The sequence below is a fragment of the Mangifera indica genome, chromosome 1 (genome assembly GCF_011075055.1).
Source record: "Mangifera indica cultivar Alphonso chromosome 1, CATAS_Mindica_2.1, whole genome shotgun sequence".
NCBI lineage: Eukaryota > Viridiplantae > Streptophyta > Magnoliopsida > Sapindales > Anacardiaceae > Mangifera > Mangifera indica.
In genome coordinates this window covers 22,581,054-22,608,737 of record NC_058137.1, presented here as the reverse complement: position 1 = coordinate 22,608,737, position 27,684 = coordinate 22,581,054, and the positions used below count along the sequence as shown (strand labels likewise).

General features: G+C 32.1%; 2 protein-coding genes and 1 long non-coding RNA gene across 16 annotated transcripts; 2 read left to right on the top strand and 1 right to left on the bottom strand.

Annotated features, from left to right (window-relative positions):
- The first annotated feature begins 278 nt into the window (after window positions 1-278).
- LOC123216650 lies at window positions 279-1,207 on the top strand. Its single transcript, XM_044637148.1, has one exon. It carries the CDS (start codon window positions 313-315, stop codon window positions 940-942), a length of 630 nt encoding a protein of 209 aa, XP_044493083.1. The 5' UTR covers window positions 279-312; the 3' UTR covers window positions 943-1,207.
- Window positions 1,208-12,290: 11,083 nt separating this feature from the next.
- On the top strand, window positions 12,291-25,490 carry LOC123211172 (protein EMSY-LIKE 1). 9 transcript variants are annotated; one of them, XM_044629767.1, is made up of 13 exons: window positions 12,297-12,557; window positions 12,660-12,674; window positions 13,559-13,676; window positions 14,916-15,003; window positions 15,287-15,486; window positions 15,577-15,686; window positions 15,786-15,906; window positions 16,112-16,336; window positions 23,584-23,652; window positions 24,264-24,545; window positions 24,621-24,689; window positions 24,786-24,849; window positions 25,054-25,490. In XM_044629767.1, exons 5-13 carry the CDS (start codon window positions 15,388-15,390, stop codon window positions 25,098-25,100), a joined length of 1,086 nt encoding a protein of 361 aa, XP_044485702.1. In that variant the 5' UTR covers window positions 12,297-12,557; window positions 12,660-12,674; window positions 13,559-13,676; window positions 14,916-15,003; window positions 15,287-15,387; the 3' UTR covers window positions 25,101-25,490. The 9 variants fall into 9 exon arrangements, with proteins under 9 accessions (XP_044485728.1, XP_044485669.1, XP_044485662.1 ...); XM_044629786.1 differs by lacking the exon at window positions 13,559-13,676; XM_044629749.1 differs by having other exon boundaries at window positions 12,297-12,674.
- LOC123211215 lies at window positions 25,161-27,684 on the bottom strand. Of its 6 annotated transcripts, none has more exons than XR_006501369.1 (3): window positions 27,398-27,636; window positions 25,953-26,071; window positions 25,161-25,881 (listed from the first exon to the last, which is right to left on the bottom strand). It is a non-coding gene; the product is annotated as an uncharacterized LOC123211215 (long non-coding RNA). The 6 variants fall into 6 exon arrangements; XR_006501368.1 differs by having other exon boundaries at window positions 25,161-25,842; XR_006501366.1 differs by having other exon boundaries at window positions 25,161-26,071; window positions 27,380-27,684.

Genomic DNA, 27,684 nt, shown 5'->3' with positions numbered 1-27,684 from the left:
TCTTGATTATATTATTTTGTCATTGTGCATGGATATTTTTTACTCAAAAATAGACAAAAGCAAGCAAGGGAGCCACAATGTCATTTCAAGTCCTAATCAATTTCCCGTCCAATACGATAAAATTATAAAGCATAAATAAATAAATAGATAAACTCACACACCTCAGCTAGGATCAGACATGGGTCAGTGGCACAACTTTAAAAAACCTAAAAGTCAAGTGGCAAATTGGTAATGAATTTCCTTTATAAAGCAATTTGAACAATCTCCATGATAAATTTATTCACCCACATCACACACAAAACAAAGAAAAAAATGGTTAGCCCTTCACACCTAAAATCTCTGCAACAACTTCAAGCTTTATCGGTAAAGCCTTCTTCCTCCTCTTCTTATTCTTCACCTTCTACCACCTTAACCTTCATGAAAATCAAAACCCTAATCCAAACCTTCATTTTCTCCCATGTATGCCGTCTTATCCGCACTCTTGAAAAAGCAAAATCAATTTTCATTGAGTTTTTGAAGGATAATATTCACTCTGTGCACTTTATTCTCCCTTCAAAGACATCAAAATTGAACAAGCACAAGAAGAAAATATTTTTTGGGTCTTTTCGGTTGCACTACAATTGGTGTTCTTCGCATGTCGCACCAGTGCCAGCACCTGTGTTAGACGAAGCGACGTATTTTCATTATGATTTGACGTGGAATTCAATGATTCCTATTGAACAAAGTGACCATGAAAGAGAATCTGAACTCTCAGAATATCTTATTTGGCTCGAACAAAAGGTTCACGATAACAATAGTAACAATAATGCTTCAACTGAGCAGAAGATGAATGAAATTGATCGATTGGCTGATCTTTTCATTGCAAAATGCCATGAAAAGTTCAGGTTGGAGAAGCAAGAGTCATACAGGAGATTCCAAGAGATGCTCGCCAGAAGCATGTGAAGATGAAGTGTTTGTTACTTCTTAATTTTGCTTTTCCACTCTTCTATGTTTCCATACATTGGTGGGGTAAGCAAGTACAGTGACAATTATTGGGCTGATTAGTTTAATATTTTGGGTTTTTAAGTTTAATTTTTTGTAACTTTTAATTAGCCTCATGTTTTCGTTTAGTTAAATAGAAGTGAGAGATGGGAGATTTTGAGAGAATTGTACATTATGGTTTGTCCATATTTGTGTGCAAATCTTATCTGTTGTTTTGTTTTTTTTTAATAAGTAAATGTATATGTTAAAAAAAAAACAAGAAAACTCTCAAAAGAGGATTTTGAACAACCAAACTCAAAAAAAGCCAACAGAAAACCACAATTAGACAAGTCTAAACAAACTTGACTGACCACAAAATCTTATCTTAATGGCCTGCAATTTTCTTCTTCTTCATTTCTTTTCTTTTAAAATCTATTATTTAAACAGAATATTTTGAAGCAAGTTTTAAGTAGCTTGATTTTGACCCCACAAAAAATCATTTATGTATAATTTGGTAAAGTGAAGTCCTCCTTTTTTCGTATAGTAGTTTCCATCTTACTTTAAGTCAATAAATTAAAATTTTGAAGCAAAAGAAACTTATTTTAACATGAGACAATTGATTACTTTTTTTATTTGGTTGTAATTTTTATACCGACAAAGCAATCCTAATTATATATACTTATCAAAATAAATAAACATAAAATGAATAAAAGATTTACTCGTGGAGATGGAGGATGCTTTATTTACTAATTAATTAATTTCACCAAACCCTAAATCTAGGGTTTCATGAAGGACCTTTCTCATAGTGATTGATGGTGAATTTTAAAAACTTTAAAGCTCACAATTTAGGTTAATGTGCCAATGATTTGATTTTGAGTACCAAGTCTAGGTAGATGAGTTCATCCTGAATTTACCTGCCCCCCTGCCTCACCTAACTTGAAAGAAAATGTGAAGTTCCATCCCGGAATGCATGGTTGACAATGATATTTGTATATATTTTGTAATATATAATTAAATATATAAATAATATATTATCATATATGATTGTTGTTCAGTAATGCACCATGCCAGTTGTCAGAGTGGGCGATGAAGAAAAAACTTATAGATGTGGGGAGGGGGATAGGGAGAAGTCACTTTTCAAAGTTCAAATATAAGAGTAAAATATAATTTTTAAAACCTGAGTGAAAAATATGATAAAATTATATATTTTTTAATATTATTATTAAATAACTGTTTTACTTTTATATATAACAACAGTTTAGTGATGAGTGAGTGTTTGAATTTTTTATCTACTATGGATGTATTTTTGAAATTGAACTAAAACTTGGGTGGGAAATAGTCCTTTAGCCATATGTATATTATAATTTTTTCTACCTATTTCAAATATGTATAGATCATGAATGGTAAATTCAAAAAAGTAGAAAAATTCGTGATAGTGAGAAAAGCAATAAGAAAAAGTGTATACCATAGTTATCGGTATCATATGATATATGATACATATCTTATAATACGATATGATACAATTAAGAAATGGTACGTATCATAAAATGTGTCGAATTAATATGATACAATAGATATATCATAAAATATAATATATATTACAAATACAAATCAATACATCTTTTAAGAGAAAATAATGATATAGTAGGGGCATATATGAAAAATTTTAAAATTTTAAAATTGTTTATAATATTTTTCAAAATGATAATATGTTAATTAAAATTTTTATTATTTTATTTTTTAAAAATCGTATCATACGATATGATACATGATACGAAAAAATTATATTTTTTATATATGATATGATACATAATTCGATTATCATAGCGCATACACAAGAAAAATAATACTACTGTTACTGCATTCAAAATTAAAGAGAATAATTTTAAGGTTTAACTATGGTTAGAGACCAACACACTTTTTTTTTTCATCTTCATGAAAGAAAATCTTGATGAATCTCATATGATCAAACAAAGCACATGCTCATGACAGAAGCTTAGAGAGAGAGAATTCATGACATTGGCAAAAACTTTATTTGATATAAGCTATTGTAATGTCTCACATTCATGTCATGCTAAAAACAAATCTAAGCACATACTTGAAACATTTAGAAATCATATTAAAGTATAAAAACGATGATTTAATAATAATATCTCAGATCTATATCGTACTAAGAATAAATGGTGAATTCAAGTTTTTTATATATATATATATATATCGAATGATATTTATCAAAGGTTTAATCTTAAAAATATGTTGTTTTCTCTCTTTATCTAATATCCTTTTGTAGTTAACTTCATCTACGATTCTTGCATCTTATGTAATAAGTAAACAAATGGTGTATGTTTTATGTAACAATAAAGTTGGAAAAAATAAGATAATCCATTCCACTAAAAAATAAAAATAAAATCCAACAGTACTAGAAAGATTTAAACAACTAACGTGCAAAGGAGGGACCTAGCAATTAAAGCCATGGCCCCATGGTATCGGCGTTTGAGTGAGCAACATTGAAGATGTAATCTTGAGCAAAGAACAAAGACAAGTGTCACAAGCCCAGTCAACTAAAATTGACCACAGTCTGTTAAAATACAAGTGTGGGTTCAATTCGACTGAATTCGGTTTAAGCAAGTTTAAGCTCATGATCAAATATAAAAATATAATATTTTCAAGCACAAATTCGAAATTTAGAGATATTCAATTTATAAAGCTCATAATTTAAAAAATTTGATACGAATAGATTAAAATGACATTATTTTAGTATTGAATCAAACTCAAAATTTATTTTAAACTTAACTCCTCTCAAATGAGTCAAGCTCTAAAATCTTTGAAACTAGTTTGACAAATTTGAATTTAACTTTACTAAAGCAAACTCAAACTTAGCTTAGACGAATTCAAATTTGACTGAATTTAAATTCAACCCTGATTAAGCTGAATAAGTGTTTCTTCTAATGTCTTCTCACCGTAAATAATTAAAGAAAGTGGATGAGGCATCAATTTTCTTTTTCTTCTTTATTCCAAAACCTTCTTTTATACACCTAAAACAGAGCTAAATTGGTTCCTTTGTTCTCTCTGTTTCACCATTTATATTCTTATATATATGTATAGACTTGCCTTTACATAAAAGTTAAATGCACGGAACTTCTTGGGGTTTTATTCTAATTAGGATATAGAAAAGTTGATTTAGGGTTGGGTTAATTTGAGACTTCGAATTAGCTTAGGGGGTGCATTTGTTTTATCTTTTGGAGTTGGTTAGAATTAATTATGTAAACAAACCATTTGCACAAGGTTTAGACATCTAATGACTTGTTGGATTCTTGCAAATTACTTTATATCTAATGATTTGTTTGAAACGTGGATTATTAATTAAAATAATCATTCTAAGGGTGAAAATGAGAATAACCAATACTTTAAGGTTTAGGTATTAAAGTCAACTACTTTCATTAACTTTTATAAAGTAAAATTTGAACTAATTTACAAAAAAATATTTCAAACTCTCCGACCAATTATTCAGTCAAAAACTGATGATTCTCATTGTTTTCAATTCATTCTCAAACATTTCATTATTCTTATTATTGTGATTCTTTTTTGTATTGTCTAAGGCCAATGTTATTTGTAATAAAGTGATTTTAATGTGGATCTTAAAAATTTGAAGTGATTTTAGTGCTCGAGATAGGAAAAACATAATACAAATTGTTTTTGCATGCATTGTTAAGATCAAATGAAAATGAAATATTAATTAAAATGTTATGAAGGTGACGAGTTATGTTAATTTTTCCTTATTGCGATGGGGTGTTTACTAAAATTTTGCTAAAGGGGGTGAATGAAATTTTACTAAGTGTAGTCGAGGGTTATAAATATTTTCACCAAACGGTATATGCTAAGGAGGTAAAAGAAATTTTTCTAAGTGGAGCGAGCATTAACGTATTTTTATCCAAGCATTTTATGCTGACGAGTGTAATTTATATTTCACTTGGGTAATATGTTGAGGGTTAATTAATATTTTTCACTGTGCATAGTAGGTATGCAGTTAGTGTAATATCTCAGGTGAACTTTTCCATTTTCCATCGATATTCTACCTCTTTTTTACATCATTAGTCTAATTTGGTTTAACTTTACTTAAACAACATATTCAAACAATATGTTGCACTTGAAATAGGATACTAGTTCTTCTTGATTACTCCTTTTGTTGAGGGTCGATAATCATCTTATATATTATGATAAATTAGTTCACATTAGACACGTTATTGTATTTCAAGTAAATATTCACCTTAGAGTAATCACTCAATGTAAAATGTCATTCATACAAGTTGGTTGATTGAGCGTCCATCAATTCCCACTGACAACGTATTGCTTTGAGTGATTGTTTTGAGGTACATTTGCTTGAAATGTAACAATGTGCAAACAATTTATCATGGTATCCAAGATTTGGTCAATAACTCAAAAGGAGATAGGGCAATCAATGAATTTTACATACCTTTGTAGGAGATATAAAAGATTGAATATGTCTAATAGAGTGTTTTGGTAGGATTCTTATGATTCTTATAGACTCATAAAAGTTCAGGTTTAATGTAATACTTTGTTGTTGTTTTATAAAATTTCATTTCACTATCATGGTATGCATAATATTATTCATTTCACCTAGTAAAAATTAATTTATCTACTACTCACCATTCCACTCAGTAAAATTTTATTAAATCCTTAAGCACATAACACTTGGTTAAATTAACATATAACTCCCCGCTATGTGTAGTAAAATTTTAATTACCTCTACAGCATTTTATGAATGTTTTAATTTCAGTAAGATCCAATCACGCTAAATGAAAATCACAAATAACCCTAAGCTTCACTTTTTTTTTTTTTTGGGTCAATTAGCATGCCACAGTAACTATAAAAAATTAGTAAAAAAAATCTAAAATCTTGTCCAATTCACCTTATATTCTATTTTTACTATTTTCAATCATAATCTTATTCTCGTATAACTTAACAGAATAACGATCAGTTTGATCAAAGTACATAATAAACCTTGAAAACCTAACTTTGTTAAAACTCATACAAGTATATATCGATTAAAAATTTTCATTACATATGCATAATGTATGCAAAGTAAATTTTTTATACTAATCTTTTTTCCTATTTTGAGCTCTAAGAATCACTTCAAATCTTAAAAGATCCACTTAACCATGATGAGAATTGAGATGAACTTTTGAAAATGAGTAAGAATGAGTAAAATTCAACTTTATATATGGGGGTACTTTTGTCAAAACTTATTTTTTTGGCTACAATGATATAACCCCTAAGTTTTTAGTTATTTTATATTCATCCCTTAAAATGGCTATTTTAATTAACAACCCTATATATATTTAATAATTTTTTATTTGTTTCCAAAAATAAAAAATATTACAATTTAAAATCTTGTAAGAACCATTGGGGATTATTTTTGAAAAATAAAAATACTCTAAAATACAATCTTGAAAGTCAAAACTAGTTTAAAAATTAAATATGCAAAAAAAATTTATAGCATATAATCTGAAAACAATTTTCAAACATTATATTAACAATAAAATTATATGTATATATTTTTATATATAATTTAAGTATATAGATTATATGTTATCATGTAATTAGATGATTCTAAATTAAAGATAAAATAACATTCAATTACGTAATAATATATTATCTGTATACGTAAATTATGTATCAAAAATATGATTTTAAATATTAAAAATATAATAAAATGTAACTCAAATCTTTGAATTGTATTTTGGTTTTTAAAAAATGTTTTCAGGACATAAACCATGCAAACTCAAGAATTCTTATTATATCATCTTCACTTCTCTCTCTCTCTCTCTCTCTCTCTCTCTCTATATATATATATATATATATATATATATATGTGCTATATTGTATGTATATATTTTTAGTGTATAATTTACGTATACAAATAATATATCATCATGTGTTGGACGTTATTTTATTTTTGATTCAAAATCATCTAATTATATATGGACACATTATCTGTATATCAAAATCATGTAAAAAAAGTGTACGATGTTACTCGATATATATATATATATATATATATATATATATATATATATATATATATATATATATATATATATATATTCCAATGTTGAAATAAAGACTAAACTAGCGGTGATTGTAGCCTAAATATCACGTTTATTATGAACTTACTTTTTGAAAAATTTGGCCATAAGTCTTTCCTTTAAAGCAAAGTCCAGGCATGGATGCTGCAAAATACTTTAGAAAAAGTTTGAGTTTCAGGATTTGATTTAGAATTTTTGTTTCTGAATTCAAATCATATTGGGACGAGTTGGCAAAATATTTTTGAAAATATGCTTTGTTCTCTCAAATAGCTCCAATTTATCTTACAACAATCTAAAAATAAAATTCACTATAAACTAATTTAGATGTGGGTTAGAATTAATGTTATAAAACTAATACAAATAACAACAAAAACAATAACTAAGCAAACGGAAAAATAGCACATAGAGATTTACGTGAAAAATCACAAACAAAGAAAGATAAATTTTATTAGATTGAAACAAAGTTCAATCAAAGCAAAGATACATGAATTTGTTTTTCTAGCACACTTCAATTAATTTTGTTATAAAACTATATTTCCCTAGGCTAGCATTATTAAGAAAAGTGATCTTAGATGTCTCTATAATAAGTAATAATAATGATGTATTATTATGTGATTGAGTATTATTTTATATTTAATTTAAAATCATTAAATTATAGTGTAACAAATCATTATTAATATCGAGTTGGGTATTTATTATAAGTATAAATAATTTTATTTTATTTAAAAAAAAGTGTACTTTTTGGGCTGGGCCTGACCATACATTCCCTAATGATGAACTGTCCATATTGTAGAGGCAAGCCATTGGATAAGCCCAAGATTCTGGGCAGGCTTAACTAAAGTTTGATTGGATCCACTTATTATAATGTATGAATCGCATAGGATTTGTGATTGAATGAAAGTGCAAACACTTATTTTATTGGAATCTCAACTTGGGGAATTAATGCTATGCGTATTTATTTTTGTATACATAAATGAGTATATATATATAATATATCATCATATAATTAAATATTATTTTATTTTAAATTTAAAAATAGATATATATAGTTTTATTGTAACTAGAAATTACATGTCCACTAAAAGACATACTCTGAAAATTGATAGTCTCTCTCAACTATGTAATATGTATTACCTATTAGCAAATGATAACTATGTAATACTATACATATTTATTTTAAGTATGTAAATAAGTATATACTTATATATGTTATCATGTAATTGAGTGATTTTGAATTAAAGATAAAATAACATATAATAATATAATAACACACATAAGTGTGTACTAATTTATATACTCGAAGTGAGTACACATAATATTACTGTTTATAATTTTTGCACTTGAATCAATGACATCATTTGGAATTAATACAAACTCATGAAAACGGTGACAATAAGATTGATTGAGTAGGCACAAAAATCTTGTGATACATGTATGCATATATGCATTGTCAGATTCAAATGAAGGAGCTGTAAAGGCAGAATGGGCAAGCAACAAAACACTATGCAACTTTGACAAGCCAACGTGCGTTTCATACTTTCTATTCTGTCGTATTGGATTTGTTGGTTTAGTCTTCGTCACATGAGCACACTGTTAATGCCACTTGCTCTCTTATAGCAAGAGACAGAGCGTGGAAGCCAAAATTTGCATTAAATTAAGGCGTTAAAGCAAGTGCTCCATGTGGTTTCTTTGACCCCTTTGAAAATATTCATGACCTTGAGTTGTTATTCAACACCTACCATCTTGGACTACTTGGAAAATTGACAATATCTCGGCTCAATAATTCAGGCAACAGTTAGCTTTATAATTCAGGAAAGACTGATTCATAATGTATGTAGATATCGTTGAATCTACCATGGGTATAAAAACCGGGACAGATCGATCAGTCCGATTGGTTTAACCATCATCTATTAGAAAATTTCAAATTATTCTTTGAAAATATTCATGATCTTGAATGGTATTTTAACACCAACCATCTAAGACTAATTGTAAAACCATTTGAGTAAACTTTCGGTATTATCAGAAATTGAATTCTGATATTAATTTTGATTCAACCTCACAATAGAGGATTTTTTTTAATGTCCGATGAATCTTACTCGACTTTGTTAGACAGATAAACCTCAGGATATAGTTACTAACCTATAATCATTATACCAAATAAATCAAGTATTGGTTTTGTTATAGTACATCACTCATCAACCCTAAATTATTTGTATCTAGACTTTTCACATATGGAAGGTTATGTTATTCAAACTCTAATATTTCACAAAGAAGGTCACTCTCTTCACCACTTAGAGTAACTTTTGAGCTCTTATTTTTCAAAACATAATGATTAAACTCATAATCATTATACCAAATAGATCAAAATTTTATAGCTATAATAAAATATCAAACTCAAAATTTTTTCTTAAAAATTATAGTATTTTATCAATTTTATTAACTTTTAGGTTTGGTCACAACAGAGTTGATCCCATCTGAAAATTCAAATAACTCCAATTGTTGGCACGTGCAAGGAAAGTCAAGCCATTGCCAACTATTGTTCGAACATAAAGATGCAATGAATGGAGCATCAGATTTTTATATCGATAATAGTGTACTTTCTCAACAAAGTTATTAGATTGGTTACATTGGCATGGCTAGATCGAAGTTTTAAGATTAAACAATTTTAATTTTCTTTATTTTATGTGCTTTCCTTGTTTTGGCAATTAGTATGATTTTTTTTTTTTTGGTGATTTAAGAATAATACCAGGCATGTGAAATTGGGTAGTGGCATAATTATGCGGCTATTTGACAATTAGGTGTAACAATAAAACTATATATACCTATTTTTGATACATAATTTATATATATAGATGAAGTATTATCATGTGTTTGAATATTTGTTTATCATATGATGACACATATTTTAAAATCACCTAATTATATGATGATATATCACTGTATATATAAATTGTGTATAAAAAATGGGTACACATTGTATTATTCTTAGATATAATGTATAAAAAATTATGAATATTTTGAATAATATTTTTAGCATAAGCATGCCTTCTCTAAGTTCTCTTTTACTAGATAAATCTAGTACTTTAAAAATAAACAAATAAACAAGCTTTCATTAATTTTCTAATTTCCAATCACACTACTTGAGTTTTAATTTTTCTTTATAAAACATCCAAATGAAAATTTAATTTTCTTCCAATCTCTGTTTGTTTGCCAGGAAAATAGCGGCACAAGAAAAAGTCCCTGTTAAATCAACAAGAAAAGATGAAGAAAATAAATTGAAAAAGCTAAATATTCAAGAGAATGAGAGCATGAATTTGCTTTTTATTATGCATTGATTGGAAAAAAAAATACTATACAAATTATTTACACTTTCATTACATGCAACTAGCTCTCCCTAATACAAAAAATTACAACAAATAAAAAAAACTAAAACAAAATTACAATAATTAATAATAATTAACTAGTTATCATCTATAATCTGTCTCTAATTAAGCTTAATTGATGAATATACTAATAAATTTACTTGTTCTGAATTGGATTTGCGAGGCTTGGTGGGGCTTTTCTGAGGCTGGACTTTACAGCTTCCTTGGGCTCTTTCATGGCTGCTTCTCCATGAATGTTTAAGCTTGCAGGAACTGAAGGCATGGAGAACAAAAGCTTTCTGCTTTGGCTATGGCTATGGCTTCTCTGAGAATTATCATTAATATTACTGCATGAACATAGCGAAGAGGTGAAGATGAGAATGAAGGAAATTAGAAAAGCTTTGAAGGTGTTGTTGCAGGAGGCGATCATGATCTTGTTTATGGAGTTTTGAGAAAATTATTGATGGAGAAGGTGATGCAGAAGGAGAAGATCTAAAAGCACTTGTTAAGCTGGATTATATAAAAGCAGAGATCAGTTTGCATGGTTTTTCATTACACGTGGGTTGTGATTAAACCTTAATTAAATATTATGTGCTTTATAATCTTCATTTAAAAAAATTAATTTATATGATTTTTCTGATACTATCCCCTTTTGATGAATTGGATTATTGTGGCTTCATTCAATTATTGTTTCCTTGGCCAGATTAACCAGAGGCTGGGCTCATATGGGCAGGCCGACAGATAGGTTGTGTTTTAATGTTGAGTTACACATTAAGCCCAAAACAATTCCATCTCAACCGGAGACAATCCCAAAGTAAATGAAGTCATAGAGCACTTTTTTATGTCCCAGTTTTAGTGATTGAATCTACTATCAGTATATATGCAAAAGTTTAATCTTAATATAATGTTAATAGACCTCAAACCCAAGTTATTTTCTTTACGAATTTCATATTTTTTGTCATTCAAACTATCATTTAAAATAGTAAAAGACAAGTTATATTATTTTAAAAGTTCACTTTCACGTGTACAATCAAACTATCTTATGATATGGGTTTGTAAGTATCCTTGTACCAAGTGCCAATTTGTTCTTTGCTAAGCTCCTAATACAAAAACTGAACCACTTAATCATAATATGACAATTTGAAGTGACAAAAACCTCACGTGTGGTGTTGGTACAAATATGAGAGAGAGTGGATCGAGAGACCAAAATTGGGGTGTAAACATACCATTTATGACTTATTTTTCATTCACATAATCATTTTCAATTGGTTTTGTTAATAATGTTTGATTTATCTTGCAAAAAGTTTTACACAGCCCTCAACATGTTTTATTTACCAAAACATTTTGTTTCTCCCTTATTGCAAATGATTTTGCTATTGATCACTCGATCGTTGCAAATTAGTTTTTAAAGTGTTATTTTGTATCAATATGAAGCCTTAATGATGAGGAGATTGATTATTTTATATCAATAGATTTTGTAGATAAAATGCTTCAAAAACTTTGTATTTGAACAAAAGTAATAAGTAAATATTGTGGGAGAGAAATTGATTATTCAGTTTTGAGACAGGGACAAAGAGGAAAAGGGGCATAGATATATTCTTGCCCAAACAAAGAGATGAAGGGTTTTTATTTTCTATAGGGGCCAAGAGGGATGGGAAAATTCTTCCTTTGCAGGGACTGGGAGGATGAAATGGGAATTTTGGCCCTAATTTAAATTAAAAAATATAGGCCATATCTATCATATTTAACCCAAACTTAAAAAAAAAAAAAAAAAGGCCAAGTGTACATTTGATTTTAATAATTTTTTATTATAAAAAATAAAATATTATCTCACAAAAATATATGATTTTTTGTAGAAGTAAGGGAATTTATAAAATTAAAGAGTACAAATCCCTCTTTCCCTCTCCCTCCATAATCGATTTTTCGGCTCTGTGTATACAAAACCTCCCTCTTTCACTCTTTAAGCAATTCCCTCTAAAACCTTTGAAACCCCAACAAATAAAAATAATAATACTTTAAGCCTCTGAACGTGCCTGAAGCGGCAACATCTTACCATTGCGATCTCGACGCGTGAAAATTATTAAAATCCCATTCTCCTTCTCTCTTCTATCCTCATTCAGACCCGCGGGTTAGCTTCATCTCTCGTTTTCACTTTCTGGATTTTTTTTGTTTGGTTTTGATTCTTGTCGAAGAACTGATTTTTTCGCGATTCTTCTTATGGAATACGAAGTTTGCGATAGTAGCGGTGAGTCTTTTTTTCTCTTTTATCACATTGTTTTATGTTTAATTTTCGATTCGATTCTGGTTCCGTGAAGTTCTTGCTATTCACTTATGTGGGTTAGGGCTTTAAAAAAAAAAAAAAAAACTGTTTTCGTTATTGTTCGTTGTGGGTGATTTGGCAAATTAGTGTTTAGGGTTTTGATTAATAAGTTGGTAATTTTAGTTATGGGGAGTGATACGGGGGTGTGATTTCAAATTAGGGTTTAGGTTTTGTTCTAGACTTGCATTTGCATAAAATAGAAAGGGTTTAAGGAAACATAGATTTATTATGTGTATACTCGAATGGCATAAAAACCTTCTCTAGACTAGTTTCACGCTTCTTTTAGTGTCATCAAATTTGAGTTTTTAGCTAGAATTATGTGAGGGAAGTAACAAAAAGTGGTCTTTTATCTTGGTTTCTACTGTTGGTAGAATGACTTGCCCATTGCTAAGTGATGGAAAGGAAAATAAAACAACAGTAAAGTGACTTCTTATATGTAGAACCATTTGGAAAATGGAAATGGCTTGTTACCACTTGGGTTGGATTCAAGCTAAACTAAGCTGGAGTTCTTGCTCGGCTAATAAGTGGATGAGCCCAAAATATTCGCGGAGCTCATCTCGTTTGGGCTCGTTGTAGTTCATCGATATTTTGGGAAGGCTATGAATAACAACGATTTCATAATATATGAATATAAAGTTTCATAAAAAAAAGGTCCAAAATTTACTAATTATTGTACGCTTCTTGGTTAGAATTTGTGTCCCATTGTTGTTGGTCAATTGTCCTCCTAGTTATTGTCGCTCTGTCTCGTTTTTTCCTCTTGAATCTCGGTTGTCGCTTGGTCATCATTGATTTCATTTGATTTTGATTAGGGATATTGCTTTGGGTTGGGAGTCTTGCTTGGGACTTGAGAGTGGAGAAGATGCTTTCATATTTTTTTTTATGGAGAACTAGAGGTGGCAGCCAAAGGACTTCAATTAGATGTGCTTAGTACGCAAAAACATTGATCGCAATTGATATTTTCTCTATCATAATTAATATGAGGAAATGCCCAAGTTAATTCGTTTTGGAAATGAGTAAAAAGATTTTGAAAATCTTTCATCCATAGTATCGAAACTAAAAGATAAGCGGCAATATGGTTAGATAATTTCATATTATCTATGCAATGTTTCACTCTTTTTATTTATTTATTTTAATAAAAAACGACTTCGTTTGTTTCATAATCGAATGACGTCATTTAGCAGCCCATTTGTACCTTCTCAAAGCACAGGCTCGAGCTTGAGCCCTTTACTTTTCTAGGCTTAAGCTCGGGCTCGAGCTCGACAAAAATATGTATTATTCGGGCTTGTTCAACCTTATTCTCTTAACAAGCTCGAGCTAACTCAGCTCGAATCCAACCCTAGTTACAATTTACATTGTGCTAAATGGTATGTTGGCACAATATTTTGTGTAATATCAAAAAATTTAGAAGTGGTTCCAGACAAGGAAATATGAAAATGGGATATATGGATGGAAGGGGAAGTCAATAATGTATGTAGGTGTGTATGTTGCTTGGAAAAAATAGATAAAACAAGAAGGCTGTAAGTGTAGTGCAATAACCGTTTGGAAATTAATAAATCAGTAATTATATTGTTTACACTGTCTAAAATTGAGATAAAACAGATGGGATGGGTGAAACAACATAAATGGATTATGGAACTTGAAATTCCAAAAAATAAATTCCAATAATATTAACAGCTGATGGCTTATCTTTCCAAGTTACTTTACTTTGCCTCACTGGTTTTTTTGTATTCCTTTCACTAAACTATATTTTTTTTGAGTCTGGATTCTAAATTTTGGGACCAAATTCTTTTAAGATTATTTATCCGTGTATTACATGCGTCGGCTTATATCAATTTGCATGTAGAAAATGTCAAATTTAGTTGGCATTTCTGTGTAACTTATAGATAATGAATTTTGACCATCTAATTTGTAAATAAATAGAACATTGGGATGAACTTTTTAAACTTTCAGGCCATTTATGTGAAGGTTTAAAGAGACTGTATATAAATTCAAGCTTATCCTTGTAAATTTCATATTGTATGTGTGGGTATAATTCTCAGAATCCTTTTTTCATCTGACTAATATGTGGGATTCAATATTCAAAGAAGGATGTAATTTTGTCATTTATTCAACAAAATTACCAACAACATTGTTGACTAGCAGTTTTTGTTATATTTTATTCTCTAGAACCTGCTCCAGCCAAAGTAAGACAGAATTCTGAAAGCGTTTAAGCTTATTATGTTTCTTGCCTCCCTGCTGTAATTGACCTTGTGAGGTTTGTGCTGATTCTTTGTTTATATGATTGATATAATTAGATTTTTTCATTGTTATACTACTTGTTAAATCTTTTGAACTTATTACAGAACAATCTATGTGAGATAACTGAAAAGTTGATATTATCTTATGAAGCTTTAAACATCAATGAAATCCTGACATTTATTTACATTCAATGTAAGGATAGATGATAAACCTCACACTAGAGCACCTAAGACCATTTACTTTCCTTTTGATGCGTAATGCAATGGTTTCATGACATGTATGTTTTATCTGATTTGCAGGTACCGATGATGATCTTCCTCCACATCAAAATAGAGTTCAAAGAGGTAGTCGTGTTACTGTAAATGGACGATCTGGTGTAGGTTCTGCCTCATTTTCTAGGATGCATAGTGATATGGAAGTGCAAATTCATCAACTTGAGCGAGAAGCTTATTGTGCTGTTTTGCGGGCTTTTAAAGCTCAGTCTGATGCCATTACTTGGGTATTTTACCCTTTCAGTTTCTCACATCTTTTTATACCACTATAAATTAGTTTCCTGCCTTGTATATTCCATTTTATTTCCCTTGTATAGGAAAAGGAAGGTTTGATAACAGAACTTAGGAAAGAGCTCAGAGTGTCAGACGATGAACACAGAGAACTTCTAACAAAGGTCAATGGCGATGACATTATCAAAAGGATAAGGTTTGAATGCTTTATAATAAAGTTTAATTGTTTTCATCAGTAATTAACTGCAAGGAGTTTTGTGGCTTCTGACTTTTAAATGATCATTAATTTGATCAGGGATTGGAGACAGGCAGGTGGACACCAAGCTGCTCGGCTTGCCTCGTCTCAGCCTTCTCATGACCTGTTATCCAGCCCTAGTGTTTCTGCATCCCGCAAGAGACAGAAGATGTCTCAATCGGTATCTTATCTCTCTCACTGTCCTATAACCTGATATTTTAACCTCTGCCAGTAGCTCCATTATTCAGCCAACCATCTGTGGTTTCCAACTGAGGAGCCGCCGCGATGCAGAGACAAAATGCTTAAACATTCATGCTAATTTCTTGTAATTGAAGGACAAAGAAGACTGTAGATTGACCTGCATTTTTTTTTTTTCAAATTCTTAGCAGGGTCAGCCATTGCACAGTTTACCCATGATAAATCCATTGCAGTACCCTGCTGCTGGTGCAGCTGGAAATAGATCATTTATAAATCGTTGTTCTTCTGGTGCCATTTCTGCAAATGAACCTGCTGAAGGGGCTAATTCTTTCGTTGGAAGGAAAGTATGGACAAGATGGCCTGAAGACAACCATTTCTATGAGGCTGTCATTACTGATTATAATCCTGTAGAGGTATGTTCATTGGTCAATTCTATTTGCTTTGTTTCTATTTTCTAGTTCACAAAATATTGATCATGTCTTCTTTATCTATTCTATCATACTTGTTTCTAATCTTTATATAGTTTCTTTGTTTTTAAATCAATTGTTTCCAATCATGATATTGGGGAAAAATCTTGGTTTATGGGACAAGTCCAAATTTTACGCTTCATGTTTTAATTTATGTTTCCTTGAGGTGTATTTGGTTCAAGGTAGTAAAAGATTATCCCAGTAATACATATATTTTATTGCTGACATTATTTTTGTTTATTTCGTCAGATAATAAATATTTTGGTAATCTTTTATTTTCAAGGGAATCTGAGAGATAATATAAGAGGTAATTTTAATATCACCCTTCTCTTAAATATAAAAGGATTATCAAGGTAATCTTAATTTTGTGATTCAACCCCACCTTTTGATTCATTTTAGTTTTCTTGTTGCCATTTCTCCTTTAGCTCCCACCTTTGATTTACTGTAGTTTCCCCCTTTACCGCCACCTACCATTGGTTTGGTTTAGTTTAGTTTAGATATGGAATTGTGTTGTCTGATTGCCAAACAGACACTGGTTGTTGGATTTGTATCGTTTAACTACTATAGAATGGGTCTCTTGATTGTTGTAGTTGTTTTCTTTCTTTTTGCTTGGGGTATGCCCTTAGACATTGAACTCTTTTTTCATTTTATACAACTTATCTTTTTCCAAAAAAATATATATATTTTATGGTTAATATCCCAAAATACTTTTAACACAAAAGTACATGTTTGTTTAATATGGGAGAGCATTTTAGTAAAATAATATCTCAATATTGTTTTATTATTGTCAACCAAACTCAATAATTATTTATACATGTTAATTTAATCAAACACAGTAATAATTTATGTTCAATAATTGTTAAGTTAATTTATCTTGGTGGTAATCTTTTAAAATTGGTAATAAAAAATTACCCGAATCAAACACATGCTAAGAGTTTAGAAAAGGTGCTTTCTCCATTCTCCGCAATTGGGAAGTTGCAACTTAAAAGGCCGTAAGTTTTGTACTTGGTTTCTGATCTAGGTTTGGTTTTAGGGACCTTTTGGAGTTTCTTACTTTTGGTTTAAAATCTCCACTTTCTTGCTAATTGGATAATCCGAGTTTTAGTTATGGATGCTTTTTCAATTTCACATAAATCATTCCTTACAAATCGTGTAAATTATTCATTATAATGGTTTGTACAATTTTTTAATAAAAACAATTTATTATTTACACCACCATCCAAAACATTTATACTACCTTCGAATTTTTTCTTTCACATCAATCTTTACCATTAATGCAACGAGTAGTTATTAAATTGTAAAACTAGTGTGAATTTGAATTATCAAGTATTGAACAACAACGTTTAGCAATGAGAGATGACAATTTCAATTCGAATTTAGAGTCCCCGACTCTAATGGGAAAGAGATTCTTTGATAGAAATGAGAAAGGGGAAGTGGATGGGGATGAGGATGAAAAATATCCCCGCAATTGAGGACAGACCGGGAACAAAGATGTATGTGTCTTATCTCTGGCCTGCCTCGTCCCTTTCCTTTATATTAATATCTTTACTTAAAATACTAGCATATCCTTATAGTTTTAGATTATATATGTTTTTATTATGCATATTAAGGTGGTTAACATATGTTATTTATGACATTTGAAATAGGTTGGTTGTAATTTTAGTTAATTTTATTATTTAATATGTTTATGTTATGTTTATAGGGTGCGGGGACGAAATTTTTCCCCTTAAGTTCAGGGATGGGAAGGGGATTTTTCCCTGCAAGTAAGGGATGGAGAGGAGATTTTTTTTCGCAAGAAAGTAATAGGGAGAGAAATCATTGTCATTTTGATAACAGGGGTGGTATGGGAATAACGAATAGAGTATTCAGCCTCATACCTCCCCGTTGTTGCTTCTAAACAGTCACTTTGTATGACGAGTTATGTGGAATTGAAACAGTGTGTGTGAGTTAGTAGAACGACGTTGTTTGAGGAATAAAGAGTAGTTGTAGTATTTAGGTGTTAATTTTCATTAGTGTTTTGGTTTTAGTTTCATTGTTTTGAATTGTTTTGTTAGATGATATACGTTTGCCAAATGTCGAAATATGAGTGGAGCAAAATCACAAATCCAATGATTAAATATGGATGTATGACATATGTGAAATGGCAAAAAAAATATTAAAAGTTCATTAGCATAATTCTTTTTATAAACTCTGCTCTCTCTCTTTCTAAAAATTCTTTTTAATTATGTGATGGCCAAACGACTATTTCCCACCCAAGGTATGCTGTAATGACAAGTTTCCACCTTTTAACTATGGAAACACCAAACACCCACTCATGATTGGTTAAATTTAACAAAACCCTAACGGTGGTAAGGGTAAAATCGTCATTTTCTCTATAATATTAAAAATAAACTAAAATAGAATTAACTTTTGCCTCCCTAAACTTTAAAAACTACAATTTTCCCCTAGCCTAAGTTTTAAAAAATTGTAGTTTCACCCTAGGGTTTCGTTTTGAAATCTTTAGCGACATCTCCGGCCTCTTCCTTCTGAAGCATTCTCTCTTTCCTCCTATTTGGATGCTTGATCGGCGTCGGAGAAGCCGTGGAAGACAAAGACGAGATGACTCGTCGTCGTCTGGGAAGACGATTTCTCTTCCCAGACGACGTCTCTCTGTGTCGGATGGGTTGGGGTGCAGTTGAGGGGGGCAGTTGGTGGAAGAGAAACCGTCGGGAGGGGGAGATGGCCGGCGATGGCGTCGGAGAAAGTGAAAGGGTTCGGAAACTAAACCCTAGGGGGGGAATGCAATTTTTTCAAACTTAGCTTAGGAAAAAAATGTTAGTTTTTAAACTTTTAGGGGGGAAAATGAGATTAAATTTTCAGGGTTAGGGTTTTGTTAAATTTAACCTGCCATGGGTGGGTATTTGGTGTTTCTATAGTTAAAGGGTGAAAACTTGTCATTACAGGATACCTTGGGTAGGAAATAGTCATTTGGCCTTATGTGATTGCAAAATTTCAATCTCACAAATTGGTATCAGAGCATTGGTTTTGGTCATGGCTGAAGGAACTTGTTATCAAGAGCTCAAACGTGAGCTGATGTAAATTGTTCAAGATGCTGAGTTGCGTCAACAACTTCTTTTGAAGGAATTAACACATGAAATTAAAGGCATGATAGGGGGCTTGAGTGTGCAACAATCGGAGATTATGGCTAAACAAAAAATGGTGGATGTGACAAAAGATAAAGTTTCAAGTCAAGGCTCAGATCAAAAGGTGTTGGGGAGACATTCGACCAAGGTGGAATTCCTGAAGTTCTATGGGAAGGATTTTGATAGTTGGCTTATCAAAGTCGAATATTATTTGAAGTAGATGGAGTTCTTAAGGATAGCTGGGTATTCTGCTCTCCACTTGAAAGGAAAAACAATACGGGGGCATCAGGGACTTATGAAGATTAAAGGAGATCAACAGATAACCTTGGAGGAGTATAGCCAATTCATGGGATCCAGATTTGGAGCTCATGGCTGTGATGATCCATTGTCAGATTTGTGAAACATTAAATAGGTTGGAACCCTTTAAGATTACATGGATATATATATGATGAACTCTACCCTAGAGTCAGGATCAAGGAGGCTCAGGCTTTGAAGTTTCTTTTTGGGTTGGTTGATGTTCTCCGTATGCTTGTACGGAGGTTTAGGCCGAAGACATTGGTTGAGGCTTATTCCTTGGCCAAGCTCCAAGAAATGACTGTTGTTGCTCTTAAGGAACAATTGAGACTTGAAATAAAAACACTTCACATAGGAGCCTTAACCTCATCCAAACCTGTACCTATTTACCATTCCAATTACCCTGCAACCAATACACAACCAAACAAACAACACTCCGAATAGGGTACCAAAAATTCAGCGTATACTCCCTACTAGAAACAACATAACATTATAAAACAGAGAGCTAGATGAAAAAAGAGCCAAAGGGCTCTGTTTTTGGTGCAACAAAACATATGTATTTGCTCCAAGTAGATATTGGAGAGGAAAAAGAGTTAGAGGAAGGACAAGTGGATTAGAAAGAAGAATCCATCTTAATGCAGTTGTCCCTAAATGCACTAAGCAGAGCCAATAGTTCTAGAGTGATGAGGATGAAAGGAATTTGTGGGAATAAATCATTGTTTATACTAGTAAACTCAGGAAGTACCCATAACTTCTTGAGTGAAGAAATAGCTTCTAAACTAGGATGCTTTTTGAAGGAGGTAGAGGGAACTAGTGTGAGAGTGGCTAGTGGGGTAGCAGTACAGTGTAGCATAATGTGCAAGGGATTTGAATGTAAAGTTTAGGGTAAAAAAATCATGATCGATCTTTACCTACTAACTTTGGATAATTATGATCTGGTCCTAGGCATTCAATGGTTATCTAAGCTAGAGGACATCCTATGGAATTTTAAGGAGCTAAGGATGACTTTCAATCAATGGAATCAATAATGTATTTTGTGGGGGCATGAAGGAAATGAACTGTTTGTTGTTGGCTGTAATCGAATGCAGAAGTTATTGGAAAGGGAATTGCAACTCTTACTCCAATTATTTGAGGATGTTTTCCAGGAATCAATAGGTTTGCCACCATCAAGAGAGTATAATAATCAAATAATCCTCAAAGAAGGGGCACAACTAGTAAATTTAAGGCCTTATGGAAACAACAGTATGTACAAGGACATTATAGAGAAAATAGTGCAAGAAATGCTAGATGTAGGGTTGATAACCCTAGTCTTGGGCTTGCTTGATTTCTCTAAGCCATTTATTATAGAAACTGATGTCAGTGAAGAGGGCATAAGTGTTGTCATAATGCAAGAAGGATAGCTTGTTTCTTGTATAAGCAAGACATTGTCCCCAAAGAATCAACTCTTATCTATATATGAGAAGGAAAAGTTGACAATATTGTTTGCCATAAAAGAATAGGAGCTTTACCTAATGAATCATCATTTTATGATTGAACAGACCATCAAAGTCTGAAATATTTATTGGAGTAGAGGATAAGTACTAATGAATCGTCATTTTATGATTGAACAGACCATCAAAGTCTGAAATATTTATTAGAGTAGAGGATAAGTGCCTGATCACATCAAGCATAGATTGCCATATTAATTGACTATGACTATGAGATCCAGTATAAGAAGGGAAGGAAAGCATAGTGGTTGATGCTTTTTCTAAAGTTTCAGGAATGGAGTTTAAGAACCTAACAACTGTCTTGTTGCCCTTGGAGCCACTACATAGAATTGAGCAATCTTGGAATGTCGATGATCAACTAGAAGTTATAGTAGCTGCCAAACAACAGGACTAGAACTCCTATGGGAATTATTCATGGCAGCAGGGGGCATTAAAGAGAAAAAGGGCAATATTTATTGGGCAATGATCTAGTTTTAAGGCAGGATCTTATATCACTAATCTATGACACAGTTACGGGTGGACACTCAAGAGTAAATGTCACTATAAAAAAGCTAACTTCTCTGGTTTGTTGGATAGGGATTTGGAATATGTCAGAACCCACATTAGAATCTACTAGACTTGCCAAAAATTATAAGGATGAGAATGTAGCTTCTTCAGGGTTGTTGCAGCCATTTCTAGTGCCTATAAGGGTATTTAGTGATCTTACTGTAGACTTCATTGGGGGACTACCCAAGCACATGGTAAATCAACCATTTTTGTTGCAGTGGAAAGACTCACTAAGTATGGGCATTTCATGGGATTGAGCCACCTATTTTCAATTTCTATGGTGGCACAAGTCTTCTCAGATAATGTCTATAAATTACATAGGATGCCTAACACGATTACTAGTGATAGGGGCACAATCTTTATTAATTAATTTTGGCAAGAATTATTTAAACTTGAAAGAGTGGGAATTAATTTATTTGTTGTCTACCGCCCACAAACAGATGGTCAAACAGAAGTTGTTAGTAAATGTTTACAGAATTATCTATGCATGGTAGGGGAGATGCCATAGACTTGGGTGCAATTGTTATTTCTTGTGCAAATTGGTATAATTCTTCCTACCACTCCAATATACATATGATACCATTTGAAGCACTTTATGGTTACACCCTTTATTACACATTCCCTTATTCCACAACAAATGTTTTTGACACCTTTTTAAAAATCAAGAAGCTACCATCCACCTACTACAACACCACCTACAAAAATCACAAAATCATATGAAGATGTTAGCCGATAAGAAAATAACATAGAGAATTTTTCACATAAGAGATTGGGTTTATGTCAAGCTTCAACCTTGCCATCAACTAACCATGCACCAAGGTAACCTGAAGTTACAACCCAAATATTTTTGTCCCTTCTAGATCATTGATACGGTGGCAGTTGTTGCCTATAAGTTGTAGCAACCATGCGATTTTGAAATTCATAATATAGTTCACGTTTCTTTGTTGAAGCCCATCCATGCACTAGTACAAACATTGTCCAAACTTTCTTGGACGTTTCCAATCCCAAATCTGAAGTCATACTCCATCCTTGATAGACATTGGTTAAACGACATAATGTTGCCGCTGCCCACCTTTTGATTTAATGGCAATGTCTTTCTTTGACCGAAGTGACATGGGAGTTTGTAGATGAAATGCGAAGAAGATATCTGGATTTTTCCTTTGATGACAAGGTTTTCAAGGGGGGTATTGGTGCGAATTCAAATCACTAGGCACGTACGATAGTGTTTAGCAATATTCGATTCATATGGAGAGTTATATGGAATTAAAATGGTGTTTTATGAGTTAGTAGGATGACATTGTTCGAGAAATAAAGATGCAATGTTTGGGTGTTAGTTTCATTGTTTTGAATTGCTTGTTAAATGATATACGGTTGCCAAATGTTGAAATATGAGTGGAACAAAATCATGAATCCAATGATTAAATATGCATGTATGACAAACGTGAAAAGGCAATGAATAAAAAATTAGAAGTTCACTAGCATTTTTCTTCTTCTTCTTATGAACGTTGCTCTCTCTAAAAATTCTTTCTTATTTCGTGATTTCAATTTTTCGATTGCACTAATCTGTGTGAAATGTATTGGTTGGTGGTATGTGTGATATAATCCGTATGTGGGAGTTCAAATTTTCTTTATGATGATAATTGTAATTCGTTGAGGTTTGTTTAGTAGTTGATTGCATCTTATTGAGTGTAGTATTTCCAGTGGACTATTCTGTCATCCTCACCACTTCTTTATGTCTTTGCAGGGCCGACATGCTTTGGTTTATGATATTCATACAGCGAATGAGACTTGGGAATGGGTAAATCTGAAAGAGGTAATTATTGTTGCCCATTTCATAGTAGATGCATTGATGCAGTAATAATTGCAATATATGGGTGGCTATAAATTTAATATCTATCTTGATTAGTTTTCGAGGGCTTCACCAATTGTTTCAGTCATTTGTATACTGGTTCTTTATAGCTTTACATATCCCCATCGTGGTTTTGCTGGTTAACTGGACACCTGGCCCACCTATTAATTTGTTTTCTTTTTTTCTTATCAAAAGTAAATCAATAATTCTCATTCTTGTATAAAGTTAGGAGCTTTTTCCAAAGGTGTGTTGCACACTTTGATGTACTGTTTGAGTTGTAAGTTTCTCTAGGTTGGATTTTAGTGCACCCTAAGTTAGGTTGTCACGGTTTGTGTGAAATACTTTGCTATTTTAAATGCTATAAAAATTTTAAAATTGTCTTATTGCAGTATATTAAAACAGTATTTTGCACTTTTTTCTGTTTTCATAACTTCATGTTTACCCACTATGTGTTCATGTGTCATGGTCCTGCTTCATTCCTACATTATTTTGTTGCTAGTGAGTTTGGCTTAGGTGTTTCTTTGTCTGTATTTTCTACTTGGTAACAAATTTTATTATTGTTGTAATGGTCACAGATTTCTCATGAAGATATCCGGTGGGATAGTGATGACCCAGGCGAATCATATCGAGGGGGTCATGTTGGGCAAGGCCATGGAGTTAAAAAGCGTTTTGCCCGTGGTGGTCATACTCCAGGTGCTGGAAGAGGGAGAGGATCCTCAAAGGGTCAGTTTCAGGGTCAGGGTCAGGGTCAGGGTCAGGGTCAACTTAGAAAAGAATATGTGCCATCACAGAATAGGATTGAAAAGAGCAGTTCTGATGATATTGAATTGCTTAACACAGAGACATTAGTACAGGAGGTATGTGATGATTTCAACCAATTCATTGATCTAATATAATGTTTGTTTCTAACAATTGTCAGTTATTGATCACAGGTGGAGAAGATCTTTGATGCAACAAATCCAGATCCCCTGGAGCTCAGTGAGGCAAAGAAAATGCTGAAAGTAAGACTGTTGGTGTATCTTGATAAATTTCTCATGATCCCTCATTTTTCATTTCATTTCGCATTTGGAACTTGAACATTGTCATACACAATGCAGGAACATGAACAGGCACTAATTGAAGCAATCTCAAGGCTTGCAGATGCATCCGATGGGGAAAGTGGTAATTATTTCATGTCAACATATTAATCTGTTGTGCATTCTCAGTTGTGTAATGCCTGCAGATTTTTGGGCCATTTCTGTTGTCTTACACTTGTCTGTGCCTAACGTTGAAATGCTAAGTCAAATCTTGGTATGCCTGCCTTTGTTCTCAGCAGCTAGTCATATTTAACTTTACTTTTATTCTTCCTGTTCTGCTTAAATTCAGACGGAGAACAGCTGGTTTCACATGTACGGTTAATGGAACATGAATGACAGTGGAAACCCCATCAGGATACCAACATCCTCAGGGACGACAATCAAAGAAAGAACTGGTTGTTTTGAAGTTGATATCCCAATGGTTTGAAGGTCGAGTTGCAACAAATAAACAAAAAGATTGGAAGATGTCACCGAGTTACAAGTTCGTTTTTAAATTTGTTGGGATTTTGCCTCTTTGCTGGACAAGAAAATGGCAACTGTAACAATGGAGTGCCTGAACTTGTGATGCACAATCATTTGGAACAGATCTTAGTCGTTTCCTTTATGTGAAAGGATGATCGTTGTAGCCTGAGAACTGAGATTATAATGTAAAATCGATTAGCACAGCCCTAACACTGTAAAGATTATTTTTCTGGTAAACTTTCTCAGACTGATTGCTTGGTTGCACACTGCAAGGCTCACTTCCGCTGGAGAAATCCCTGTTAACCCCTTAGCTTTCAATTGCATTTTGCGTGTGCACCTAAACACAGATAAATCAACCAACTGAAACCTGCAATCATGGAAAACACCACAACTATATTGTAGTTTACAGTTCTGTATCTTAACATAAATAAAAATTCTTTAAGACAAATAATTGTTACTAGGGGTATCTCTTAGCTAAAGTTGCAATGGCAATTGCTAGCCACTCAAGCTTCAGTTCCTGCAATGATGCAATGAAACTACACAGTTAGCTCCACTGAATGAGCATCATTAGGCCTCCGAAGTTATATGAGAACTCCGATATCATACTGGTTCATTACTGAATGCACATTCATGACCAATACGGGATAGTGAGCATCTATCACAAAAAAATATTGAAGCATTTTAGGTTTCATGACCAATAGAATATGTTTTGCAAAAGTTACATACCATCCGGCCACTTAAATAAGCAACAAATAATAGCAGAAAGACTTCCAAATAAGCTTTCATAGATTTATTCTGCATAAGCATGCTTGCTGCCCGCAGTGAAATAAATGTGGCCTGCAGCTCTGCATTAATAGAAGCAAACTTATAAAGACATACAAGAAAATGAATTTAAGAAGATTACAAATTAAACTCACAGTTTGTACGCAAGCAGACAAAGACCATGTCACCATTCTATGTACAACAACAATCACAGAAGAACTAATAAGGTTATGGATTAAATAATGAGAAACCAGATAAACTACTAAATACTTGGGATGGCAATTTAACGGGTACTCAAACCCCAATGGCACATACCTAAAAAGCCACAGAAAAAAAAAAAAGGTCCCAAGCAGGCTATGAGATGAGTGCACCTGGTTTTAAACTCAAATCCACCTCAGACATATGTTTACCATCTATAAACCAAAATAAGATTTATGAAACCATGATTAGTGCATGCAACAGTTCTTTCACGTCTCCAGTTAGTACAGGTTTCTGGACATTAATAAGAACATAGACTCTAGTCCATTACACACTACTTGAATACGATCATAAAACAGTGCCAAAGTCCACTGAAGATTTAACCAATTACCACTCAAAGAATAAATTAAACCTATTTTTTAACCAATGTAACCACTTTACAGATTGTTCATTACCACAAATGGGATCTGATTCTCAAGAACCTTAGCAATAGCTTTGGATAAAAACATGCCCAAATCTAACCATATACCTTAACTTTTTTAACAGATCAAGTTATTCAACACAATTAATTAACTCTTATGAATAAAAAGCAAGCGACTAAATGTAATTTTGAGAATCTAAGCAATTCAATCTAGCATAAAATGGATCATGTCAAGCAAAGAAATCACCATTAAAGGATCAAAACATCAACCAAAAACTTATAATAACCCAGTAGTTTCAATTCATGATAATCAACCGATACCAAAATAAAACAAAACCAAACTCAGGAACACTAAATTAAACCTTCACAAAACTTTCCAAGAATCAAAAACTCAATCAAGCTAAGAAAATTATTTTATACTGAAAAAATTGATAGTTGAGAGAGCGTTATCAGATTGTTTCATTCTTTAATCAATTTATTACAGAGTAAATATAATACCTCCCATGCTCCATAAAACGGATCATATCAAAACCAAACCCTAAAAGCATAATAAACTTCAATTCACGAAACTCAAAAATACATTCATGATGATCAACCTATTCCAATACAAAAACAAAACTAAACCTTCCCAGGAATTACTCAAACCAATCTTAAAATGAAAAAATTTTCGACAATCTAAAGCCTCAATCAAGCACACAAATCAATGATCACCCATCAAAATAAAATCCTAGAACCAAAAAAATAAACACAATCAAATTAAGAGAATATTAACTGGCGAGAAACCCTTTACATTACTGAATGAAATTACGGCAACATGATAGACATGTCAGCCCTCGTGTTGTTCTTTTATTGGCTGAGATAGCGAGAATTGGATTGGTTGTTGAAGCTGACATTTTGGGGCAGACGAGAAAAAGTTAAGGTAATTTCAAGTACAAATTTGAGTTGTTTTTAAATACATAGAGAGAAAGAGAGAGAGACCTGGCCCGTGCCGGCCTAAAAACCCAGTTTGGGTTCTGGTCTACAAAATTATGGACCATATCGAGACCCTTTTTAAGGTGAATTGTGCCGAGGCCTATA

What these genes read in the sequence shown, in the direction of transcription:
- LOC123211172 (XM_044629727.1), top strand. Translation starts at nt 12,647, where the DNA reads ATGGAATACGAAGTTTGCGATAGTAGCG. An exon ending in CAGAGACATTAGTACAGGAG is followed by an intron (nt 24,546 to 24,620) that starts GTATGTGATGAT and finishes TATTGATCACAG; the next exon opens with GTGGAGAAGATCTTTGATGC. An exon ending in AGGCAAAGAAAATGCTGAAA is followed by an intron (nt 24,690 to 24,785) that starts GTAAGACTGTTG and finishes TACACAATGCAG; the next exon opens with GAACATGAACAGGCACTAAT.
- LOC123216650 (XM_044637148.1), top strand. Translation starts at nt 313, where the DNA reads ATGGTTAGCCCTTCACACCTAAAATCTCTGCAACAACTTCAAGCTTTA.